Consider the following 23,822-nt stretch of genomic DNA (forward strand, 5'->3'; position numbering starts at 1 on the left):
CTGGAGGAATGTACTAAAGTGGAAATACTTCTAGTATTGTAGCATTTTTCAAACAGCTCTAGCCGACATATCGTTTGCCATCCTGGTTTTAAAAGCTGTCACCGAGACGACGCTCAATGAAGCTAAACATGTAGGAGGTTGATTTTAATCTACTGGAACAGAGAATATTTTAAAACAGATGCCCTGTCATGAAAGATGGAAGTTATGGAATATTATTTATAGAATATTAAAATTTACACTGTGTGATCCATGTTTTTAATATTTTTTTTTTGGCACAACATCTTACCACCATGGAGGCCTGAATGCTTTTATGACAGCAGATTTTTTTCTCCAAATTTAGTAAACAGATCTTAACTATATCATCAAAATGACACCACGCTTGATCCAGTATCAAACTGACTAAAACTTAAGATATTATTCTAGTACCTGTGTATAAATGAATGTAAGTATATTATTACTTGTTTATAATCAACACATGCCTTACTATAATATATCATATTATTTTGCTACAAATAAGGAAATTTATGAAAGAGAAGCATTCCAAAGATATAAATCGACCCGTCACCTGAAAATTGTTAACATGTTTTTAACTTGCAAATTGAAAAAAAAAAATTATTTGATATGGTCAACCATACTTCCTGTTGCACAAGTCTTAAAATGAATCATTGATTTATTTCATTTTTTTTTCTTTCTTACAATCTTAGTGATCAATAACATCTTAGCAATCAATCTGTAAGCTATCACCATGAAACAAAGCATGTACTTGAAACAAGCTAAATAGTAGCTACATTGGTTGGACATCGAGGGCCTGTAACTGGATTCCGCATCTTTCTTTCTTTCTCCTCATTGGTGTCATTCTATTCATTCGACCGTCTGAGTTATTTGGCACTTCAGGTGCAATTATTCCAAAAATAAAAATCCCAAGTGATTTCATTATAAACTGGCAACAGGTCTAGGTTGTTTCTGTAATTAGAGAGAGAGAGAAAAGGAAGGAAAAACATAAAGCAAGAAGTTAAACTCTGGTAAATACTGGTTTGTTCTCTATATATATCTTATTGAAATATGTAACAATGATATCTTATTTTTATGGCAATAAATGTTAATATTACTTTAAGTAGAATTATGCCAACAATGGCTTTTTCGTAGGGAATCTAAATCTTTGCCAGGTTTTGTCTTGTCGACCTGAGGGAGGGAGGAGTTTAAGAGAGGATAAAGTGTTCATCTCCAGTTTTCTTTGAATGAGAGTTTAAGAGAGGATAAAGTGTTCATCTCCAGTTTTCTTTGAATGAGAGTTTAAGAGAGGATAAAGTGTTCATCTCCAGTTTTCTTTGAATGAGATATTCCAATGGTGGTACTTTTCTACAATTAAAAGCAAATTAATATGCCTTCATATTCCATCAGGATCTTGTGAAATCCACAACAGTTATTTCTCACCCTTTCTTACAAGATGTTGGCCATTTTGTCAAGTGAATTTTGGGAACTTACCTCAGCAGCCCACCCCAATGAATGGCCAGATCGTATCACTGACAAAAGGCTCTATTCACAAGATATAATAATACCTTCCCCAACCTGAAACTTTACCTCAACTTACAAAATTAGTGAATTTTCGATAATTTTACAATCATAACACAGCAGTACGGTTGATTGATTACATGTGACGTTTGGAATTTTGTTTGGGAACTTCTTTGATATTGAATAGCTTAAAAAATTTTTTGTAGCTGCATGTGAAGAGAAGAATGAGGATGGTAAATAGCATAGGGAAGAAATTTGGTTTTATTTTTGGGAAAGTTGTATCACATGGCCACAGCAGAATGAGTGAAATTATGAGCTTGATGTCTCAACTCCACAGCTCCATTGGCTCGCACTGCCATAGAAAAGGTATCCAAAGTATTGAATATGCATAAGCTATGTTGACTTTATCACCCGGTTGGTAAAATGTTTTCTATACTGTCCTCTCGGTGACATCCCTATGTTCTGACGTCTCTATGTTCCGACCAAAAAAAAAAATCAGAGCAATTTTTGGTATTCCAAAATTTGTTTGTACCAAGAAAAGTAGTTTTGTGACCCCAATATTTTTGTGACCAAATTTTTTGGGAACCAACATTTTTTTGGACCGAATTTTCGAGAATTTTTTACTGTTTTTTTTCACTGTTTGGGTCACAACAAATTTTGGGTCACATTTTTTTGTGGTCCGAAAAAAAGTGGGCCCAAAAAATTTTGGTCAGCAAAATATTAGGGTCTAAAAACTTGTTTTCTTGGTCAAACAACTTTTTAGATGAAAAAAAAATGTCCCGAATTATTTCCTTTTGTCGGAACATAGAGACGTCGAAATATAGAGAAGTCGGAATATAGAGATGTCAGAACATAGAGGTGTGACCGTCCTCTCATGTCCTGGTTCAGAGCACTTGTATTGTCAATATGACCAGTATGAATATCATGTTTCTATCAGATAAAGGTTAGGAATTGTTCATACTGTCAATATGTGTGCTTTGAAGCATGATATGGGAGGACAGTTTAGAGAGGTGTTAGCATTAGAAAATTGTCCCAACTGGCTGGACTCTATCTGAGATTCAATGAATATGCATCATGCTATGTTGGCTGTCACCTTGTTATCAAAGTCAGGCTTAATAATAAGAATATATCCTTATATAGAAAGTGCATATCCATTTGCAAAAAGAATACATCATGGATATATCCCCTAGACAAACGACGAGAATATTTCCTCGCTAGGGTGTGGATAACTGAGAGTGGCTCTGACTGGGAGGCAATGAATATGCATCATCAAGCAATGTTGACTATCTGGGAGGCAATGAATATGCATCATCAAGCAATGTTGACTACCTGAGAGGCAATGAATATGCATCATCAAGCAATGTTGACTAGCTGAGAGGCGATGTTTGATACTAACAGAAGCTGGTGAGAGAGATTTATATCTAGCTATCTTGCAACAAACTCTAAATGATCTCTCAGGCACTGTGTCAATAGCTACAGCAGCTACATATAAACCCCTTACAGCAAGGATGAATCATTAGAAAAAGAAAAACAGGAAAAATGGAATAAGGTGAAGAAGCAGACAACATACCACTCTTGAAACCCATATTTGCCACCAAACTATTACTACTACCCTTTTGTTGCAAAATTGAGAATTTGTACTTCAAAAAGTGTGGTTCTTATTGAACAGTTATTAGAAAAAAAGTAATTAAAATGTGCCCTTTCGTGGAATGTATGGTACGAAAACCCAATGTACGTTTGATTGTAGGGTTTTGAGGTAACTTTGTGGTTGGCCACCTCAAATCAAAGTCACATGTCCCACTGCAAAGTGATGATCCCACCCACCCCCCAAATTGAACCCTCTTTCCCATCCCCCGGTGCCATCGTGCAATTACTGACTGATATGTGTACCCCCCTCTTGCTAATTTTGAAGGAATTGGTGTCCGTCTGTCCATTGTGGTATATCATTCAACCTATAGGACAACACAGGGAATAAAGTTTTTGTAAAAAAATAAATTTTGTGCAGCAATTTTGATGGTTCTGACATTTGCCTCTTATAAAATACTTAGTTTCCAGTTTACAAAACTGCTATGCATCTTTGAACTTGTATTATCAGAAAAAAATTGTGATTTGGAGACTTAATTTGACAATTGATCAATGTAATCAAATTAATCAATAACGATGATCAATGTCTAACCATCCCAGAACAATTAGTCTGAACAAGCCAACATTGTTGGCTTGTGGTAAATCAATATATCATACTTCCCTCTAAATATTCATGTGTGACAGAGAACAGTTAATATCAATCCTGAGATGGTTCCACCCCCAAGCACCCCTCCCCCCCCAACCCCCTGCTATTCCTTCAATTTTCTATCACATCATAAGGATCTGTAAATCAACAGTATGGTACCATTACTCTTCAGTTTTGCCAAACCCCACACGTGGGTAAACCGATCCGAAGTTCTGTGGAATAAATTCATCCCCACCTCAAAATTGTACGCCCATATCCCATACATACTAAAATAAGTCGTCCACTGGATTTGAGGGAGATGACTAAAAAAACGAAAAACATTTCTGTCCTCGACTTATCAATGCTCGCAACTAGCAAATGAAGTAAAAAAAAAAAAAGAAAGAAATGAAAAGGTGTGTGCAAAGAATCCCCAAACCAGAAGATTTAATGTAAGTTAATATGGTGCATATATTATATAAACACTAGTTCTAATACTTCTAACGCTTGCCTGTTCACTGTTTGGCACTGTTCTATGTGACTGGTAGGCTACAAGTAAAGGCTTCCCTTGGATGATATGCTAGTTTCTAATACAAGTTAATGGAGATTATTACAAGCAAGCAAGCATGACTCGAAGCACCATTTTCGTTTCAAAACATATAATCTGGTACGAATGAAAGATTACGTGACCTGAAAATGATCGGCTGAAGCAAATGGTGATAAGAGTGGTTGTTGCGGTATAACATACATTGTTAAATAATGTCATCTGTTTGTGATAGTTGATGTGGTTTTGTTAAGTTTATAACTTCCCATGCAATAGATGCTATTATGATGCTATCTTAACATGATGCTATTAATAGCTTCAATCTTTGACGTTGTCACATGCAACCATTGTGCATTAACATATGTATATTATATATATATAATAATATACATAATATATATATACACAAATATGTATACAAATATATATACAAATAAATATATATATACAAATATGTATACAAATATATATATATATATACAAATATGTTATAAGTATTTTTGCATATGAAGATAATACATAATTGATACTTTGGTGCAAGTCCCTACCAACATCACCTCACTTTTAAGATTCTACAAATGCACTAATTTACCAACAACATAATAAAACAAAGCCTGGAGTCAACCAGTTTTCTTCTTTTTTTACTTAATCAACCGGAGTGAAGTATTAAAAGAAATTTTCCCACCATGCATTTCTAATTTCTAAATTTAAGATCCCCTGAAAGCTAAGATCCCCTGTTGCGGTAGTCTGACCAAAAGAAGATAGTCAGGAAAGTTAGTAGAAATGCCCCCAAATTTATCATGAAATAAAGAGACTTGTCACAAATCCATCACCTGACCATCTTTACCCCCAATTTTTCCCCTCCCCTCCCCTCCCCTCCCCTCCCCTCACCTCCCCTTCTTCTCTTGCACTTCCTTAACATTTTCACTCACAAAATACTTAAACGTGACTCCTGGTTCTAAATTAGTCATTATTAAAGTCATGAGTATTCCGCCCGAATTTAGCCAGCTGAGGAGAACATTCTCAAAGAAAAACTTTTTTGGAACTTTGAATTCCTCCTGATCGTCAGTTGACAGTCACAGGAGGAGTACCAAATTTGATAGTCAAATTAATGATTCAAGACTATTTGAACATGGATGACCATTTTATAGTTATCCTAGCAAATTTCAGTTAGGGTGGAGGTTGGGCAATTACTGAAGACATTTCAAGAGATATACATCAGAGACATACACGAATAATGAAAGCGCAAAGCCCCAAAAGCGAGTGGCAAAATGTAGCACAGCTGTCGTAAGTGGTGGCATAAAGCGAAATGCGAGGGACATTACTATCGATTCCGTTAAAAAAGTAATAACTTTGATAACTTTTGAATGGATTGTCCTCGAGTCCCGGTTACATTTTTTTATAGTGAAAACACTTACGCTCCTGGCTGATTTGAGCATTTAGTTAAGCCTGTGGATTTGAAACGTTGAAAAAGTAAGTCACAGCTCATTAATGGACCACCGGGAAAAAAAAAAAACCAAAAACGTCCTTTCTTCCAAGAGACGACAATAAAAGCAGCTGGTTGTGTTTCATTAAAATCTCCCTCTACCCATCCTTTTTCTCAAGTCAATAGTTCAAACTTTGTTTACGGTATATATCAACTCTTCTGTCTTCTTTTCATCCTGGCTAAAACAGGGCATTTTGTTCGGTTTTGGCAGTACTATCAGGAGCAACTTCAGTCCTAATTCCTGTATTTAATGCAGGCTAGGCCCATTTTGCTTAGAGGTATAGGCTATTGTTGGCTACTTTTAGCTATGCATAAAATGTAGGCTACGCTTACATTCACTGTGCTATGATAGTGTGTTAGGTCTTCATTAAATGTTAAAGTCTGCTTAAATTTGCTTCAACGAGAAAATTTTCACATCTGCTGAAACCGATAATACCACTATCACTTTAAGTTTCTTTGTCTGTAATGGCTAGATACTGAAATGTTTTCAATGCAATCAACTGTTTTAATACTTGACATGTTTATGTCATGGTGAAACCAACAAGTTCAAAGGATAAAACTTTACAGAAATCATTAACATGAGATGTTGACTGAATTTTGCCAACTGTCATTAGATATTAGACAAAACTGTTCATGAAGGTTTAATATATGTTCATGTCAAAAAGATCAATTCCTAAAGATTCATGCTAGGATTTCTTGACCAACATATGAGTTGACAGGAAATACAGGTCAAGGGTCATGAACACATAAGGTATGTTTTTATGTCTTCTACTGTAGTGCAATATTACATGCCACTGTTAAATGAAAACTGGCTTGCTAATTGTTTGAATAGTCTCATTATTGGAGTAACCCAATGCAGAGGAAGTTCTGTAATGATGTACTTTTGTATTTGCCAATCTCTGATCTTTTATATCTTCTCCAAATCAAAAGAGAGAAAACCACTGTCAACAAAAGGCTAATATTTACTGCAAAAATTGCCTGTGTAGGTAAATATATAACCCGTAGCAGGCCTGCCTGATATGTAGATCCTGGTAGGATCTCCTTAACTGATGACAAACTGTTGTAAATTTACTTTCACTGTTAAGTACCCGATGCCAATTTGGTACAGTAAATTTACATCTTCAGGAACTTTGACTTTCTCTTAATTGGTTTAGATTGGTACTCAAACCAATTCGAAATACAGTTTCACAGGAATTTAAATTCACTTTTCAAGGAGTAAATTAGATTTATGAAAGATTTTTACTATCCCTGCATCATAGTGTTTATAATGCAAACTCAACCAGCTGCCTTTATTAACACAAGGTCGTGTTTAATACTGTTTTACCAGGGAGATGTATGTACACTTTCCCACAGCAGAAAGGATGCAATATGACAGATGAGATATGATCAAATGTAAAATATATATAAAAAAAACTAGGATATGAACATGAAATAACAAATAAGTTTCTCATTCAGATGAGAATTAACAACCAAGCAGGATCACATGGAAGCCATCCACATTGGGTGTGATTGTTATGAACATCCTGTTTGTTTTCCACATGGTTTGCTCATGATATCCACATGTTCAGTTCATGTTATGCACATGCTCACTGCACAAATATGCACAGGAATTCACAAGTGGCGGAGCGTCCATACAGTCAGGGGGGGCGGATGATTTTACTTATTCGCGATTATTGACTTTTTTATTGCGCTCTCATCTACTTATTGACATTTGTCACATTTTGTTGGTGTAATTTGGCGATGACCTCTATTTATTCTTCATTAATCTGCAAATTTCCGGCCCGGAAAGGGTCATTTCCGGCGATCTAGGGAGTATCTTTACTCAAAAAATTCTGTACGCTACGCGCCAACCAGTGGTGGCGCTCCGTTTAGATAGTGTCAAAAGCGCCCCTACAGACCATTCTCGCCCCTCTTGACCAATACCCCTAGCTCCGCCACTGGAATTCACTCAAAGATAACATCCAACGAACATCTGTTTCAGACGAGGATTGACACTAGCTGTAAGGGAGCAACTGGAAGCCTCACTCGGCGCAATTATTATTACAACAATGTGTTATTCTTTTGTCACATGATTTGTTCATGATATCCACATTTTAAGTTCATGTTATCCACATGTTCACTGCGTAAATATTCACAAGGTCACTCTATGATCATACCCGACAGATTCATCTTTCAGATGAAGATAAAAAAATCACTGCAGAGCATCATGTGGAAGCCACACTAGGTGGGATCATTACAATAACATGAGTGTTATTTATCTCAAGGTTTGTTCAAAATATTCACATAGTCTGTTCATGTTATCCACATGTTAACTGCATGAATATTCATAAGGTTAAATGAATATTCATGTGATCACCACCTGGCTGATATCACAGCAAGCAGCAAATACGTAACATACAAAAAGACTGGCACCTTTCAAAGAATGAAAAACAAGCTGGGAATGGGCAGGTAAATGAATTTGAAAATATGTTGACATAACAAACAAACAGTCAAATATTATCCAACAGGGGATGGTTTTTTGCGTTGAATATGGTTTGTGAGAAGGAGTGTTTGAGGTTTCATAGAAGTCACAAGCAGATATATCAGAGGTTATTAAAAACTTCATGGTATCCACCCTTCTCAGAGGAATTAATTATTTTCCTAATTAATGTTGACTTATTCTGTTCATTATTTTGGATGATTTTTCGGCAACCATTAAAGGACGATACTGTTGTGTATCAATAAAAAAGAATTTCTAATTAAATCTGCAAGAACAGCATGATTCTCTGTGACTCCTGAAATCAGTTCAAATCTGTTTGTTGATTAATAAATGCAAAAGGAAAAGGGAGGTTCAACGGATTGATTATCGTTTGTAAACCCGAACTATATGTTCTCCGTTGAAAACCCGACAACTGTTTGGATGTAACAGACCCAAATAACGTAACCATGTTGACCCAAGTGACCCAATGTAACCATGTTGACCCAACCAATAATGACCCAATTAATGTAACCAAATAATGTAACCAAATAGTGTAACCAAATAGTGTAACCAAATCATGTAACCATAATACCCAAATATGTAACCATGACTGACTGTTACCTAAAACATCTGAACAGCTTTAATCAGAGATTTATGAAAATCCTTCGATTGGTTTATTTTCTTGCAGCTACTTACAAACTTTACAGAAAACTTCATGCTGGCAAAGTTTACTTTTCAAAATATCAATTTCTGAAATTAGGGACTGTATTGATCAAACTAGGCATAGAATTGGTTCACTTCTTTGTTTTTTTATTGTCTACCACTTTGCCAGGATCTCTGTGTTGCCAACCACCATGTCCTCCTTTAATTCGAGAGTAAAGTTTTGGTTGAAATACTCTTAGGGGTAATGCAGTGAAGCATTGGCTGTTTGAATGTTTTCCACAAAACTCTGCTTATTCAGGAAAGAGAAACAACACAGAGTGACACAGAGTGACAGACAGACAGACAGACAGACAGACAGACAGCAAAACAACTAAGATGATTAAAGTGATTGCTTTCTCAAACATTGGATTAAAAACCAAAAAGAAAAAAAAACAGCAGTAAAAGCCACAACAGTGAACAGGCACTCATCCGGATATGTAGTCCAAAGCTATTTTATCTATGCAATTTAAAAAACCTTTTTTGACAACATTTTTTTTTTTTTTTTGGGTAATGAATACAAGCAAAGTGTGATGATATAAAAGATGAACGTTATGAATTAACCAAATATCATCCAAAGTCATAATTACCACTTTCTATATATTTTCAAGAAAAAAATGGACTTTTGAAAAGCAAATTAGATGTTAAATGTTTAAGTCGTGTGCATCCTGTGGAATCCATCCAAGGAAAATAAGGTATGGAAGCCATCTTTCACCTTACTCTGATCTCTTAAAATCCCACTTCAAAACCTGACTTACACCTCCTTCTTATCCTCTTTCCCCCTCTACCCCAGGCATGCACAAGAAGGATGGTGTACTTACACTTTTGAAAGCGTCCACGGCCTTCCTCAGACGGGCTCCCCAATCGCTATCAGCCTGGCTCCAGTTCTTGATCTGATGTAGAGAGGACAAAGACAGATATGGAAACCATGGAAACATATAAAGCAGCTTGTTGAGAGACCATCTGGGGGGGAGGGGGAGGGGGGTGGAGTCCATGAAATTTGTTGTTATAGACGAGAGACCTATTATCACATGGTTCATAATAGGAGGCACTTTTGGAGGGAAATTTAATGATTTTACCGTAGCGACTGAAAAGTCAATCCAACTTGAAGTGTGCTTACTTGTCTCTGGATGTGTTTTTCCCTAAAGTGGAGTCAAACGATGATGCGTAACTTTGCGAAGCTTTCTCCAAGTTTAAGTATTATCAAGAAACATTTTTTGAAATTAGGTTACTTAGACCAGCTCAATTGTAAAGTGTTTGTATTCAATGGAAAGAGTGAACAAATATATAAACCCTGATGATTCTTTCTGCACCCTTCTGATTTTACCCATTTATTAAAACAATGGATAGTATTTGTATCTCATTTGAGGTCATTCAAGCCAATTCTAGACGCATTCCACTCTTTTAAGTAGACCTAATCAGTTATCAGAACAACGTCCTTAAGTAGGTAGTCTATTTCTACAATAATTTATTTGTTAATTTCCAATCAAACATAGATGTAGTGCATGTTAAGACTATGAATAGCTAAGATATATGTAACAATTTCGAGAAATTTTTATGACAATGATAACAATTTTCGAGAACTTTCAAAGTCTCAAGTAGTGGGTCATTATTAAACCCACCAAGCCAGAGTTTTCTTTTCATCTTTCTTGATCTGGGCTTTAGGTCTAAGTGAAGCAGGAAGAAAACTGCTGGCAGTCAAAACCAACAACGTATACCCTAATTTGCCAAATTATGAAATTTTTCTCCACACCTTTCTGTCTTTGTCCTTCTCCAGTTTATTCCCTACCCCGTTCCTTTAATCCTCCCTTTGTCCCTCCACTGTTTATCTCCTACCGCTCCTCTTCCCTGATTGCTTTCTTCTCTCCATCCCTTGTCTACTAATCCCCTTACATGTATCTCATTGTGTTCACCGTGCTCATTAACCTGTCTGTATTCTGTGCATGTTTTTGTCTCTTCTGTAACTGTTACTTGTCATTTAGCCTCTGAAGAAGATCCTGCTAGGATCGAAACATCAGGCCAACTTACTTTTACACAAATTATGAAATCAACATTTTGAATATTTTATCACCAATGCATGGCCATTAAATAGTCAATTTAATTATAACTTTGACAATGAGAAACACACAAACAACTGCTTCAAATAATTCATATTTGCTTCTGATTTCTTTCTGAAACTCACGACTCGATCCTGGATGAACGGTACTGCATCCTTCAGATGTCCGGCCATGTTTTTAACCAGAGCAGCACGGTCTTCGTCCGTCAAGACCTCACGCCAGAATACTCCTGGCTGGGAATAGTTGTCATCATCGTCAGTCCTGTAGCGCCTCACATCACCGGAGTAGTGAATCTGGGACTGGGCGTACTTGGGGTCGTCGGATGGACCATTGAAACTGTTTGGGAAGTAGTTGGGAGCTCCAGCTGGTGAATATGCAAACAGAAATGGGAGGGTCATTTTATCTGGCATTGTATATCTAAATAATACATAAACTGGGAAAAACTGCTACAAATTTGTCCAGCAGTTGTTTTTTTTCCCACATGGAACCATAATGTTATAACTTAATTTTTTATCAGAACTTAAAAATTTTTAACTTCTAAAATTGTTACACAATTTGGGAATACTAAATAATTCCCTTATGAAGAGATTACAAACTGAATACTGGACCTTCAAAAGACTGTTCTACCTGGAATAGATATTAATATGTTTTACGTCCATTTCCTATAGTGAAACCTGCCACATCTGTATAAATTGGACAAGTCCGGGATGACATACTGGAGGTTGCCTGGATAAGGTATAATGAGGGTAACCTTACTTTGATATACTATAGTGTTACAGATAGTTATTGTAATGGCCTGTACAAGACAAAACATGTTGTATGCATCACTCTGTGCCAGTGGCGGAGCTAGGGGTATTGGTCAAGGGGGCGAGAATGGTCTGTAGGGGCGCTTTCGACACTATCTAAGCGGAGCGCCACCATAGGTTGGCGCGGAGCATACAAAAATAATTTGAGTAAAGATACTCCCTAGATCATCGGAAATGACCCTTTCATGGCCTTGCTAATTTGCATATAAACGAAGAATAAATAGGTTTCATCGCCAACAAAATGTGACAAATGTCAATAGGTAGATGAGAGCGCAATAAATAAATCAATAATCGCGAATAATTAAAAAGTGGTAAAAAGCTGAAAAGGGCGCCAGCAGTCCATTTGAGTCCGTCAGGGGGGGCATCCGCCCCCCTGACTGTATGGACGCTCCGCCACTGCTCTGTGCTCTGAATAGAGCATCATGCTCTCACTCAAACTTTCAACAACTCCAAGGTTTCTCGGTTTCTAGTCACAGAGGGACATAATACTTCACAAATAATACACACATGATCCATGAACACACAGACACACATGATCCATGAACAGACAGACACACATGATCCATGAACAGACAGACACACATGATCCATGAACAGACAGACACACATGATCCATGAACAGACAGACACACATGATCCATGAACAGACAGACACACATGATCCATGAACAGACAGACACACATGATCCATGAACAGACAGACACACATGATCCATGAACAGACAGGCACACATGATCCATGAACACACAGACACACATGATCCATGAACACACAGACACACATGATCCATGAACACACAGACACACATGATCCATGAACACACAGACACACATGATCCATGAACACACAGACACACATGATCCATGAACACACAGACACATACACACTCCATTTACTACTCTAAGGTTTCTTTCTATCCTTTGGCAAGGAATGATAAATGATAATTGACTAACTCTGGTTGTCGGTGGCACATGCAGGTCCGTCCCTCTGGTAGTTATTTGGTCTAGCACTCATGGGACAGTTCACAGGCAGTTGTTGATAGTTTGTTCCCAGCCGGTGGCGATGAGTGTCCGAGTAAGAGAAGAGACGTCCCTAGAGGTCAAAAAAGATAATTCAAAACATGTTTAGGCCAAAAAATTAAACACCTCACAATAATGATGTGATGGTAGAAAAGGCAAAGAAAATTTCTCTAGTAGGTTTCTGAGAGATTTTGGCATAATCCTTTCTTCTTTTTCTTCACCTGCAGTAGTAGTACAGATCGAGTGATATCGGTAGTCTTGACATGTCTGGGTATGTTTAACATATGATCTTGAGTCCTTGTACCCTTCGATCGTAGCGGGTACCCACCAAACCTGTCGGGTCAGCTACATGCCGACAAGAACCCAGCACAACGAACGTATCTTATTTTAATCCACTATAACCTCTGGGATATATATCCCCATGGCGATACACTCACATAGTGTTGCAATAGAAAACTACCAACTGCAATGCATCAACTATTTGACTAATGGACAGTTTTTAATGAAAGTCACATCTTAAAACTTTCTTGTTAGCAATTCAGACAATGACTCCAGAGAATTTCTAGACTTGAAATGTTTTTGTCTACCTCCCTCTACATGGCCCTCCTCTACATGGCCCTCCTCGACATCACCTTTTTGAGGCTATGATCTCTTTCCTGAAACATCTCGCCTGAGGGTGGCTCAATCCCAGGGATCATATGGGTGAGATTAAATGCAATCTAAACCCCACCCCGCCCCAACCCTCATCCATCCTTCCTCCCCCATTATCATTCCCTGCCGCTACGACTGAGGCTGTGACATTTTACCTGCAACATCTTGTCTGGGGACGGCTCGATGCCGGGGACCATATGGGCGGGACTGAATGCGATCTGTTCCACCTCGGCAAAGTAGTTTGACGGGTTTCGGTTAAGGACCATTTTACCGACAGGGATGAGAGGGTACTCCTTCTGGGACCACACCTGTGGAGTCAAAGAGAGAAATACATGAATTTCTAACCACTGCAGCTCACAGTATGTTTCCTTCAATGGAACGCTTATGGTATGTCACGGCTTTCACAAATTGTATTATGGTCTCCATTCAAAATGAAACAATCACCGTACTCTGTCAGAGACAAAAAGCGGCAGCAGCTGCAAGCACCCCTTCAGCATGGCCCAATTAATATCAAGCAATAGAGATAATTTCTGCAGAAAACCAACAGAACTGTCTAACATGTGAAATGCAGAGCACAGAAGATTACGCCCTGTGCAGCCAGGATGCAGCGATGCTGCAGCCCCCTCACCGTCCCAATTTTCGACATGGTGCCTAAGTTGTCTGATATCATCCATGCCATACGACGGGACTCAGTTATCGGTTAACAAACTTCTAATCAGGCACGGAACCAGAAAACTTTAGTAAAGAGTTCAAGCAGACTGAAATCAGTATGAAAATTAACCTTTGTAATTAACAGGACAATGATATATATTATGAAAGTTACAGTAAATGAAGCAATGAGTCAAAACATTTTTTTGGCTTACAAGGTCATACTGCTGCTATGGGTATTTGATAACACACCACTAATAACTCTACCGTAGAGCCTGGGAGATAAAGAAATCAAATAATGACCAGACTTATTCATAAACTCTACCAACAATTTTTCATCGTTACGCTTGATAGCGTTGATTAGACAGCCATTTTTGCATTACTATTGATAAACTAAATAAAAGATGCCAAAGTGTCTGTTTACACAGGAGAACAATTACTGCTGTTCCGCTATCGCAAACCAAACTTAACTTCTGATTCGAGCGTAAAACGTTACTTTTTTTAGGGTAAGGCAAAGTCCAAAGTCTAAGTGAAGGATGTGATATCTTCAGAAATTCCTACAGAGGTAAGTATTAAACGCGCAAACGGTAGGCCCCTGGTTATCAATGACCTTAAATCAAATTAGTGTTATCAGTCAGTCTACACGATGGGAAATATAATCCTCCTAAAAGATTATTCTATCCCAGATTTAAGTGTAACCTTACATACGCTGATAATCTCATTTCCACCGGGGGTGAAAGACAACGTGGTGATTATCAAGTTGGAATGAATGCTGGATTCGGAGTCATTCTCAAACAAAGACGACTTGGAATACATTACACCACATAACCATCTGGTTCTGTTCAGATTTAGTGGTCGTATTACAACCGAGGAACTTTTAACTGATCAGATTTACAATGTAACGTCAGAACAATTTGTGGACAGACAAATATACAGCTCCTGTTTGCTTGTCTGTCTGTCTGTCTGTCTGTGGGTGTATGTGGTACTTTGTTTCCAGCCAGCAACCCTAATCACTCATTAGCCATTATCACCACGACATCCAGCAAAATAAAACATTGTAACAAATTCTTACCATGACTCCAAACCCAAATAATTGTGAAATTCCTTCCCAGACAATATGTCTTCTTTCAATTCACACACAATTTTGATCACTCGATCGTACTGATGTTAAATTAAGATGGTTGAAAGCAAGCCCACCACCAGTTATATGGTATACCCACTTTAAATGCCACATGGTAACAGTTTCTAGTTATTGTTATCTCTGTTGATATATTTTACCAGCAATACTTGTCAAAATATGGCAGGATATTGCAGGGTCTTGTATACAAAACATTTCAGTAAAATTTCAAAGCACACATCCTATTTTAGTTTTGTTTTGGAAATGCACATATTTTTTAAGAGCTTCTCTCTTGACCCCTGAAAGAGGCATTTACACTGGGACCCATGGGCCCTATAGAAAACTTAAGAAAACTTACCTTAGTCAAATCAAATGGGTTGAATCTGAATTTCTCAGCTTGGTCAAATGTCATGACTTGAAGGTAGAAGCTCCATGACGGCTGAAAATGAAAGGGAAAAAAAATCAGTTCAGCGAAAGTTTGGTGAAATCAAGCCGGTACAATTCTCAGGGGCGAGACAACTTGTGTTGAGCTATTTTAATCCTCAGTGCCTTGACAAAAAGCAGTTAATATTGCTACAGGAAAACCATCAATGTCGTATTTTTCATGATACTTTCATGAATTATTTCACTCATTTAAATGCATTTACACAGTAAAAATTCAACGCATGAGCATAGCGAGGGTAATTATGTCTGTGCTTCGAGGACATTGACTTGAGACCTGATGTATGGTCATACAGGAGTTTTAAAGCAGACACCTGGGTCTGATTAAACATTTTCAAAAAAACAAATTTAAGTTGCATTTCCCTGTATCCTAGGACCTTCATTAAAGTATAAATCTATCACATTCAGAGTTCGGAATTTGATCGAACGATCGATGAAGGACAGAACTAAATCAGAGAGGAAACTCAGAAAAGATTGTGATTGCGGCTGTCTTTCAATGGATCGTTTGTGCTCTCGGCATCGCAATGTTACCGACGACCACCCCTTCGACAATCTTGAACTGTCCCAATGCCCCAATACCCCCGTCCCCTCGACCTATAGTTCATAGTCTGCCGCTCAAGCGAGCAATCAGATTGTCCGAAGATATGCATATAGGAATTAAAAAATAGCCTACATTCCCTACAAGATGATGAATTTTCTATCAATAATAGTTATTCTTTTTGTTCCCAGACCCCCTGGATGCCTTATTGTGCCCTAAATCGCTGCAGTGTTGTGTCGTAATCGTCAGGGACCCACAAATCAGTGCCAATGCCCCTCTACTCCCTGTGTACCCTGAAGCTCCTCCCTGAGACTTCCCAAAGCCCCCAGGGGGGGTAGGGACAACTTTGAGAACCACTGCTGAAGACCATCCTATTGCATCATAGTCTCAACAACATTAATGCCCTGTGGAGTAAAACATAGGACCTTTCTAGACGAACATCAAAAGGACAGAATGCTCGTTTCTGCCAAGCCCTTTTTTTCAAACTACATTTTGAGCTTTGCAAAGTGACATTGAAACACAAGATACAACTTCATAATTATACAAGCAGTCATTCATTATTTGTTCTTCCACTAAATACACACAATAACCAGATGTTGAGGACAATATTCAAATTGCATACCATATTGTAGGGGTAAAACAAATACTTTTCAAAAGGTAACGGTAGGAAATATTTCATCAATATATGTAAGAGCTATACACAGCAACAAAACGTATCATCAAAAAATGTGCTGGTTCTGTGGTGTACAATAAGAGAAAACAGTGTATAATAGCATCATGTGTGTTCACAAATTGCAATACAATTCCCAGTGTGGGAAAAAAAACACTGCATCTGACAGAATTTGTCACAGTTTTCTCTCCTAATAGTTTGACTGTTTCTTATCTAAATCTGAATGGGTATGAGTGTGTGTCAGGGTGTGAACGTTACTCCGTGACTAAAAGAAAAAAAAAAAAAAAAAATCAGTAACAGTTTTTCATGTTATTAAACAGGAGAATACATACTAGGTATCTATAACTACAATGAACACTGGTCCCTTTTACACACAAGTTTTTCCATCCAATGAGGCTTAAAATATGAGAAACATATCAACTAGAATAGTATCACAGTTTAAGTTGCAATAACAAGTTATATGTATGTATATATATATATATATATATATATATATATATATATATATATATATATATATATATATATATTAAATGTTCTCCATCAATTTTCATGCCTTCCTAAGACAGCTTGATTGAAATGCCATCACTTGCATCATGTCCATATAGTTGTAAAGAGTAGCATTTTGGTCAACGCCCAGTCTAGACTGTACAAAAGCGATTGTTCTCAACCCCCCCCCCCCCTCTCTCTCTCTCTCTCTCCTACAAGTGTATTTTTCTAATCTATTCATCTATGAGAATAAGTAACTAGTGTCACAAATAGGCAATATAAAGACTGCAAAAATTATGGAGAAAAAAAAGAACTCACAAAGTTTCCATCTGCGATGGCGTTGTAGAGGTCCCGGATTGCATAATCCGGATCTGAGGAAGCCACCTCTCCAGCCCTTTCTCCGGACATGTTCTTAATCCCTTGGTCGGTCTGGAAATGAAAAAGAGTTACATGTAATATTACCCATCGGGTATCCGGGTAGCCGGAAAAAATTGTTTACCCTCGTGTATCACGATTTTCAAGGAATTACATATTTGATGCAATAATAAATGAATTATATTCTCTACTTGTTTTTATGTTCAAATACGTACATGTAAGATAAGGTATAAAACCTTCCTCAATAATTCTATTTGCTTTTGTTTCTTTCATTAACTTGTTTATAACTTCATATAATTAACATCACTACAAGCATTGCACTGCCGCCGCTGCTTATGCTTGCTCTCCACCTCTATTGGATCAGACCATATAAATATCCAATTTAGCTCTTAAACAGTTGTTACTAATACTATCTATCATGCAGGGCGGGTACCCTGTGCAAACACTAAATAATACATCGTGCCACTTAAGAAACCATGCTACCTGGGTTACATTTTACCTTCATGTGGAACTTGCAGTACACAGCTTCGCCTTGGGCATTGACAAGCTTGAAGGTGTGGCTTCCGTAGCCGTTCATGTGGCGATAGCCGTCGGGTGTACCACGGTCCGAGAAGAGGAAGGACACTTGGTGAGTAGACTCTGGGCGCAGAGAAATAAAATCCCAGAACATGTTTGCATCCTGAAAAATGGGAAAAAACACCAAAAAAAATAAGGAAAAAGGGATTTGAACAACATCACATGGCTTGCAGACAAGAGACAACAAGAGCTGGGTCGGACCATGGGGATAGTTTTGTCACAAGATCAACCTTTTCCCTCTTCTTATTTCCTTAAAAATGTCATGAAAATGAGAATACACTATTATTTATACCATATTTTCCCAGGCAGGCTTGTTGACCCCATGCCTGCAGAATTTGTTATCATACAAAACGCGCACATGCAAGTTATCTTTCACTGAGATTGGTAAAACACATTGCCATCAACTTTGCATTCCTTTCTGAAACTTTGCTTCTAGAATCGATATAACCTCCTAGCACCCTTCTCTTAGCCTTGTGACAAAATAATGTGCTAACCACTCAATATTAAGTAGGCCTAGTAACATTAGGCTTATAACTGCCATACAATGCCTGCGCTATTACAGTAGGGGCTACGCAATTAACGAAGAAATATTTGCTTCAAATATCTCTGTAACAGTTACCGATGAGCTGAAAGAGAAACAAAGATATGTTTAAAAATTCATGCAAACGCGCGATTCGTCTTTTTTAATGCAACGATCGTCAAAACTAAGCAAATACAACCAAATTCTTGACATACGCGTTACGAAAAAACGATACTGGCAGCGCTATTTTGAGAATGTGCTTCCGCATCAATAGTGGTGGCGCTCTTTCGGAATTATTATCTGAGCTATATAACTCTGATTTTCGGCTCTTATTTTGAGGCAACAACACAGGTTACGTTTAAACGTTAACCGTTCGGTTAATAGATACGGTTAACCGGTTAGTGAATTAACCGGAATGACACAGCCCTAAACCACTGTACTGTATACTATTAACATTTGAATCGATTTTCAATTTTTCCATATTTCCCTGTTCAAGGCAAGACTATGCTGTGTTAATGATGTGTGTAGTTCTGTTTCCTGCAAATTTCATCTTAAGATTTCCACAATTACTCTGGGTGATGGGATGGTAGAAAAACTAATGACAATAAAACCAACCCCACCACACCCTTCATCCTACCCCCCACCTTGTCCTGACTGGAGTGTTAGCTCCATGTTACTTGTTAGCTCCATGTAGCTCCGTGTTAGCTCCATGTAACCATGTACATGTCATGTAACTATTTTTAGGAGTGTTAGCTCAGTGGTTAACGCCGGTGCCTTTCAATCATAAGGTCCCGAGTTCGGGTCACTCCAAGATTAATGTATGTCGTCCAGTTACAGAGTTGTTGACAATTGACAATTCATAATCATGGACGTTAAATATGAATGTAAGAGACTGACTTCGGTCAGCTTGCAGCTTTGATAAGCCAATGATGGCTTCTTCACAGGAGGATCGTAAATACATACATACACACATACATACTGATTGTTTGTCATTAACACACTTTCCGGTACCAAAAGTATTATTCAGCAGTTTCTTTGTGTTTGTGTGTGTGTCTGTGTATTGTGTGGTGTGAGTGTGGTTGCCATGGGTACCATTCATTTCAAATTGAATTTTCCTGGAAGAACCAACACCATACAGGATGCATCATTTAAACAAATATTCAGAACAATATATGTCTGTATTGATATTTAAACAAAAACTCTTACCAAGAAAAAAAAAAACATAGACCAGACAATCCACAATCAAAGTAGACTTCAACAAACAGAAAATGCCTGACTTCAACAAGACCACAGCCACATCACACCCTGTCCTTTATGTACATTAATTTTATACCAAAATTTGAATCTTAAAAGCCACTTGCCTTTAGAAATGATGGAAGATCTATTGTCCTAGAAAGTACATTCAGGGATTGACATATGGCTGAGTTTGAGCAACTACTTAAATTATGAACTGTGTGAGATCATATATATAATATGATATCATACTGTACCTTCTATCATGAGGGATAAAGATCCTTCACGGAATGGGCGCCTCTAAGTTTCCATGTATTGTACGATAGATAATTATTCGCATTCTGATGTCTTATAAGCTACCCATAATGCTCTACTGCCAATATGCTTCACAAATATCTGTCAGTTTTAATGTATTGTACGATAGATAATTATGCGCATTCTGCTGTATTATAAGCTACCCATAATGCTCTGCTGCCAATATGCTTCACAAATACCGGAAATTTTTTCATGGACATCTGCTATATTCTGAAAGATGACAGTCATCGATATTTGGCCCATATCCAGGCTGGGGCACTTGAGAGGGTTAGGGGGGTGGGGACTAGAGCACCCTATTTGGGTCACCAAATCATGGGTACAAAGTGGTGCAGAAATTGTTTATTGAGTTGCTTTGACACCATTGCTTTAAAAATTATTGGGAGACCATAACCTCACTCCCACCCCCTTCCCTCCCACTGTCCATTTCCCCTTCCCCTTCAGTCAGGGCCTGCAGTGACAAACATCAAATTTTCTGCCCCAAATGGTTACAGAACAGAGGTTTACAAGAGACAGACCTTCAAATGAGTCACTGGGTTCCTCTTCTGGGTGTGGATGAAACTGGGGAAGAAGATGGGGTCTCGGATGAAGAAAATTGGAGTGTTGTTGCCGACCAAATCCCAGTTGCCATCCTCTGTGTAGAACTTCACGGCAAATCCACGAGGATCCCTAGCAGAATCAGCTGAGCCAGATTCTCCACCTGTTTCCGAAAAAAAACCCGGAATAACCTCAGTTTTCCAATTTCTTTGACTAATTCCTACTTTAAGGAAAGACAAATTTATGCAAATTTTGGGCCTTGGCAACCAGACCACTGAGATGTACAAACAAGAGATGACGACTGTTTAGCTGGACAGGTGTAGTTTATAAATTTTCTGTTGCTAGAGAAGTGAAAAGAATTCTGGGTATTTAAAGATATATCCAGAATGAAAAAAAAACTGCTCTAATATAATAGTTCAAATAAAAAAATTCCAATTCATCAATAAAGAGGACAAACATTAGAACAATGCAAATTCAACACATGGAATGAAGGAATAAGATAAGAGAAAATGCATTTTAAGATTATTAAACGAAGATAGACAATTAACTCACCGACTGTGGAGAACCTGATACCCAGTGGTGTTTTCTTGCCGATTTTGTTGAACAAACTTGCCTTGGTGTACTGGGTGATGTCGTGGGTGACCTCAAAGTAACCAAATGCACCTGGCAATGGACAAGAATTAGATGTTAAAAAAGTTAAGATCATAGTTTATTTCAGGTTGAAGTAGGTTCTATAATTCCATAACATTATTCTTTCTAATGAATCGATTTTGCTTATTATTCTGCCCCACACTCGGGAACAGTTCACTGACTTAAAATATCAACAAATATTTAATGCCACAACAAATTCGCTTGTGTAATGCTCCAGAATACAAAAAAAGTCCTTTGTGTGGCAACATGTAAAAATCAGACAAGTAAATATCCCTTTTCAAAATGCAGTCTACAGATATATTATTTTTTAAATATATCCTAAAATCAAAAAAACAAAATATAAGGCTAGCGGCAATAAAGGCTCTTGTTACTAGTTTAGTAAGATTCGAACCGATGAAAAATCCAAGCGCGAAAAAAACTTTCTAGAAACTTTGGGAGGGCATTGACTGGAGGGGCCGGTCATAGAGTGCACACAGTGTTAAAAGGTTACCAGTTTACTCTAGACACGGTAGAACGAGAGTGCTGAGGTTAGGAGGAGACAGGTAAGCAAGGAGCGAAGTAAATATCCAAGTCAGTAGACGATCAAAAGGAAAAGTCTTTGGCCTGGGATTTGGATGGCAAACTTGGGACGGCAAACTTACCAGCTCCCTTAGCATGCACAACTCTCTCTGGGATTCTCTCTTGACCAAAGTGGGCCATCTCATCCAGAAAGGTGAAATCTTGGATCAGCATGGGTCCCCTCTCCCCTACGGTCTGGACCGCAAGTTTGTCGTCTATTGGACATCCTGATGATGTGGTCAGTCTGTCCGTTGTCTAAATTGGAACAAAGAAGAAAACAAATGAATCAATGGATATTGAATACTTTAAAGGAGCATATTAGCATTTAAGTACAACCCCAGAGTGATGCATGCATACCTTTAATGGTGATCCTGATGCTGCTCAAACATGTACCAGACATATTTTGCGCGAAAGACGTCTCGAATCTTACAAAATTTAGCAAAAAGAGAGCACATTTTCGTCAAGAAAATGGCTAATTATCCAACCAAGAGCCACGCCTATAAATGTTTTCTCTATAAATTTTGCATTTCATACATAAAGCTCATGTGGGGTTGCCTCCGTACTGAGCAATACCTGTGAAATTTTGGTATCGCTGACCGTCCCATATACTGTACCATACTGTCTATTAAGAGCTTACCTTTCTTCTTTTTGGAGGTTTCGATCGGTAGCTATCGTTACGTGTAGAGGAATTTGATAAAACGCATGGATCAATTATATCTAGTAGTATGGGCCTGGTACATCAATGAGTGAAACAGGCCGTTTTTTTAATTGTCTGACATCATGTGATAGAGATGATTTGATTGGTTGCTTTTAAAATAAGAAAAGTATGGCGTGCATGCATAATCGTTTGGGCCGAAAAATATGGCAATTTTACGAAAAGGCTAATTACTCGTTAATTAGGGTTCCTTGAGTCAAAATTCTATCACAGTAATCTTTCTTACATCAATCCCTAGTTGCTGATATCATAATGAATGTAAGTGACAATGGAATGCTAAAAAAATTGCAGATAAATGCAATAGGGCCCTTTGAGCAGAACATAAGCAACTCTGATACTCTGATGTTGTACCCTATGGAACTTTGGAGTAGTCGCTAAGGGTGTACGGTGCTAAAAAAAACGCTACCAATTCACTCTGGAAATTTAAAATCTTCAAAATGTGGAAATATAGCTTCATTCATCTGTCACAAGGGCAATTTAAATGGCTATGAAAACTACATATCTGCTCAAAGTTTCTAAACACGCATCGAAAAGAGAAGACTTGTACGGAAGCTTGAAAGTGCCATCAACATAAGAAAACTTTGCCCCAATAAGTCAACATTTTTCAGTAAATTGTTTAGATTACAAGATAATATCTTATCAAAAATCAGAAAAATGTTGGATTGCTTATTTGCTTTAACTTAGCAATTCGGTAGGGTTGATATAACAGCCTGTGTTTATAAATCGGCACAACGAACACATCCATAGGTTTCTCAACCATTGAGTGTCATTACACTTTAATAGTTGTACCCCATGATCCCTGCCCCCGAATTCCCTCCACTTGGGAGTTTCGACCCAGTTTTAATATTTCTGGTTGTAATTTCAAGCGTTCTGGGTTACAAATATTATCCTCCAACTAGAAACATTTGCCTATCCACAGTTCAGTTTTGAGGTGAAGAAAAAAATAGTTAGTTAGACTCTGTATCTTTGTTCAGTTAATGGCAGCATGCTATTGGTTGGATGT

The 23,822-nt window shown here is 37.8% G+C and overlaps 1 protein-coding gene across 2 annotated transcripts in view; it reads right to left on the minus strand.

The window, feature by feature from the left end:
• Positions 1 to 278: 278 nt before the first annotated feature.
• The window catches only part of LOC139965782 (catalase-like), a 35,898-nt gene continuing 12,354 nt past the window's right edge, over positions 279 to 23,822 (minus strand). Inside the window, exons 2-13 of one of the 2 annotated variants that reach the window (XM_071968489.1) lie at positions 22,188 to 22,359; positions 21,448 to 21,558; positions 20,877 to 21,058; positions 18,217 to 18,396; positions 17,661 to 17,771; positions 15,563 to 15,643; positions 13,595 to 13,747; positions 12,723 to 12,861; positions 11,088 to 11,326; positions 9,727 to 9,798; positions 5,681 to 5,711; positions 279 to 963 (exon numbers count right to left, since the gene is read on the minus strand). In XM_071968489.1, the coding sequence (XP_071824590.1) occupies positions 5,706 to 5,711; positions 9,727 to 9,798; positions 11,088 to 11,326; positions 12,723 to 12,861; positions 13,595 to 13,747; positions 15,563 to 15,643; positions 17,661 to 17,771; positions 18,217 to 18,396; positions 20,877 to 21,058; positions 21,448 to 21,558; positions 22,188 to 22,359 (1,446 nt within the window). In that variant the 3' untranslated portion in view covers positions 279 to 963; positions 5,681 to 5,705. The remainder of the gene's footprint in view (positions 964 to 5,680; positions 5,712 to 9,726; positions 9,799 to 11,087; positions 11,327 to 12,722; positions 12,862 to 13,594; positions 13,748 to 15,562; positions 15,644 to 17,660; positions 17,772 to 18,216; positions 18,397 to 20,876; positions 21,059 to 21,447; positions 21,559 to 22,187; positions 22,360 to 23,822) is intronic. The other variant, XM_071968479.1, reaches the window with a different exon arrangement.

Source organism: Apostichopus japonicus, chromosome 1, assembly GCF_037975245.1.
Source record: "Apostichopus japonicus isolate 1M-3 chromosome 1, ASM3797524v1, whole genome shotgun sequence".
NCBI lineage: Eukaryota > Metazoa > Echinodermata > Holothuroidea > Aspidochirotida > Stichopodidae > Apostichopus > Apostichopus japonicus.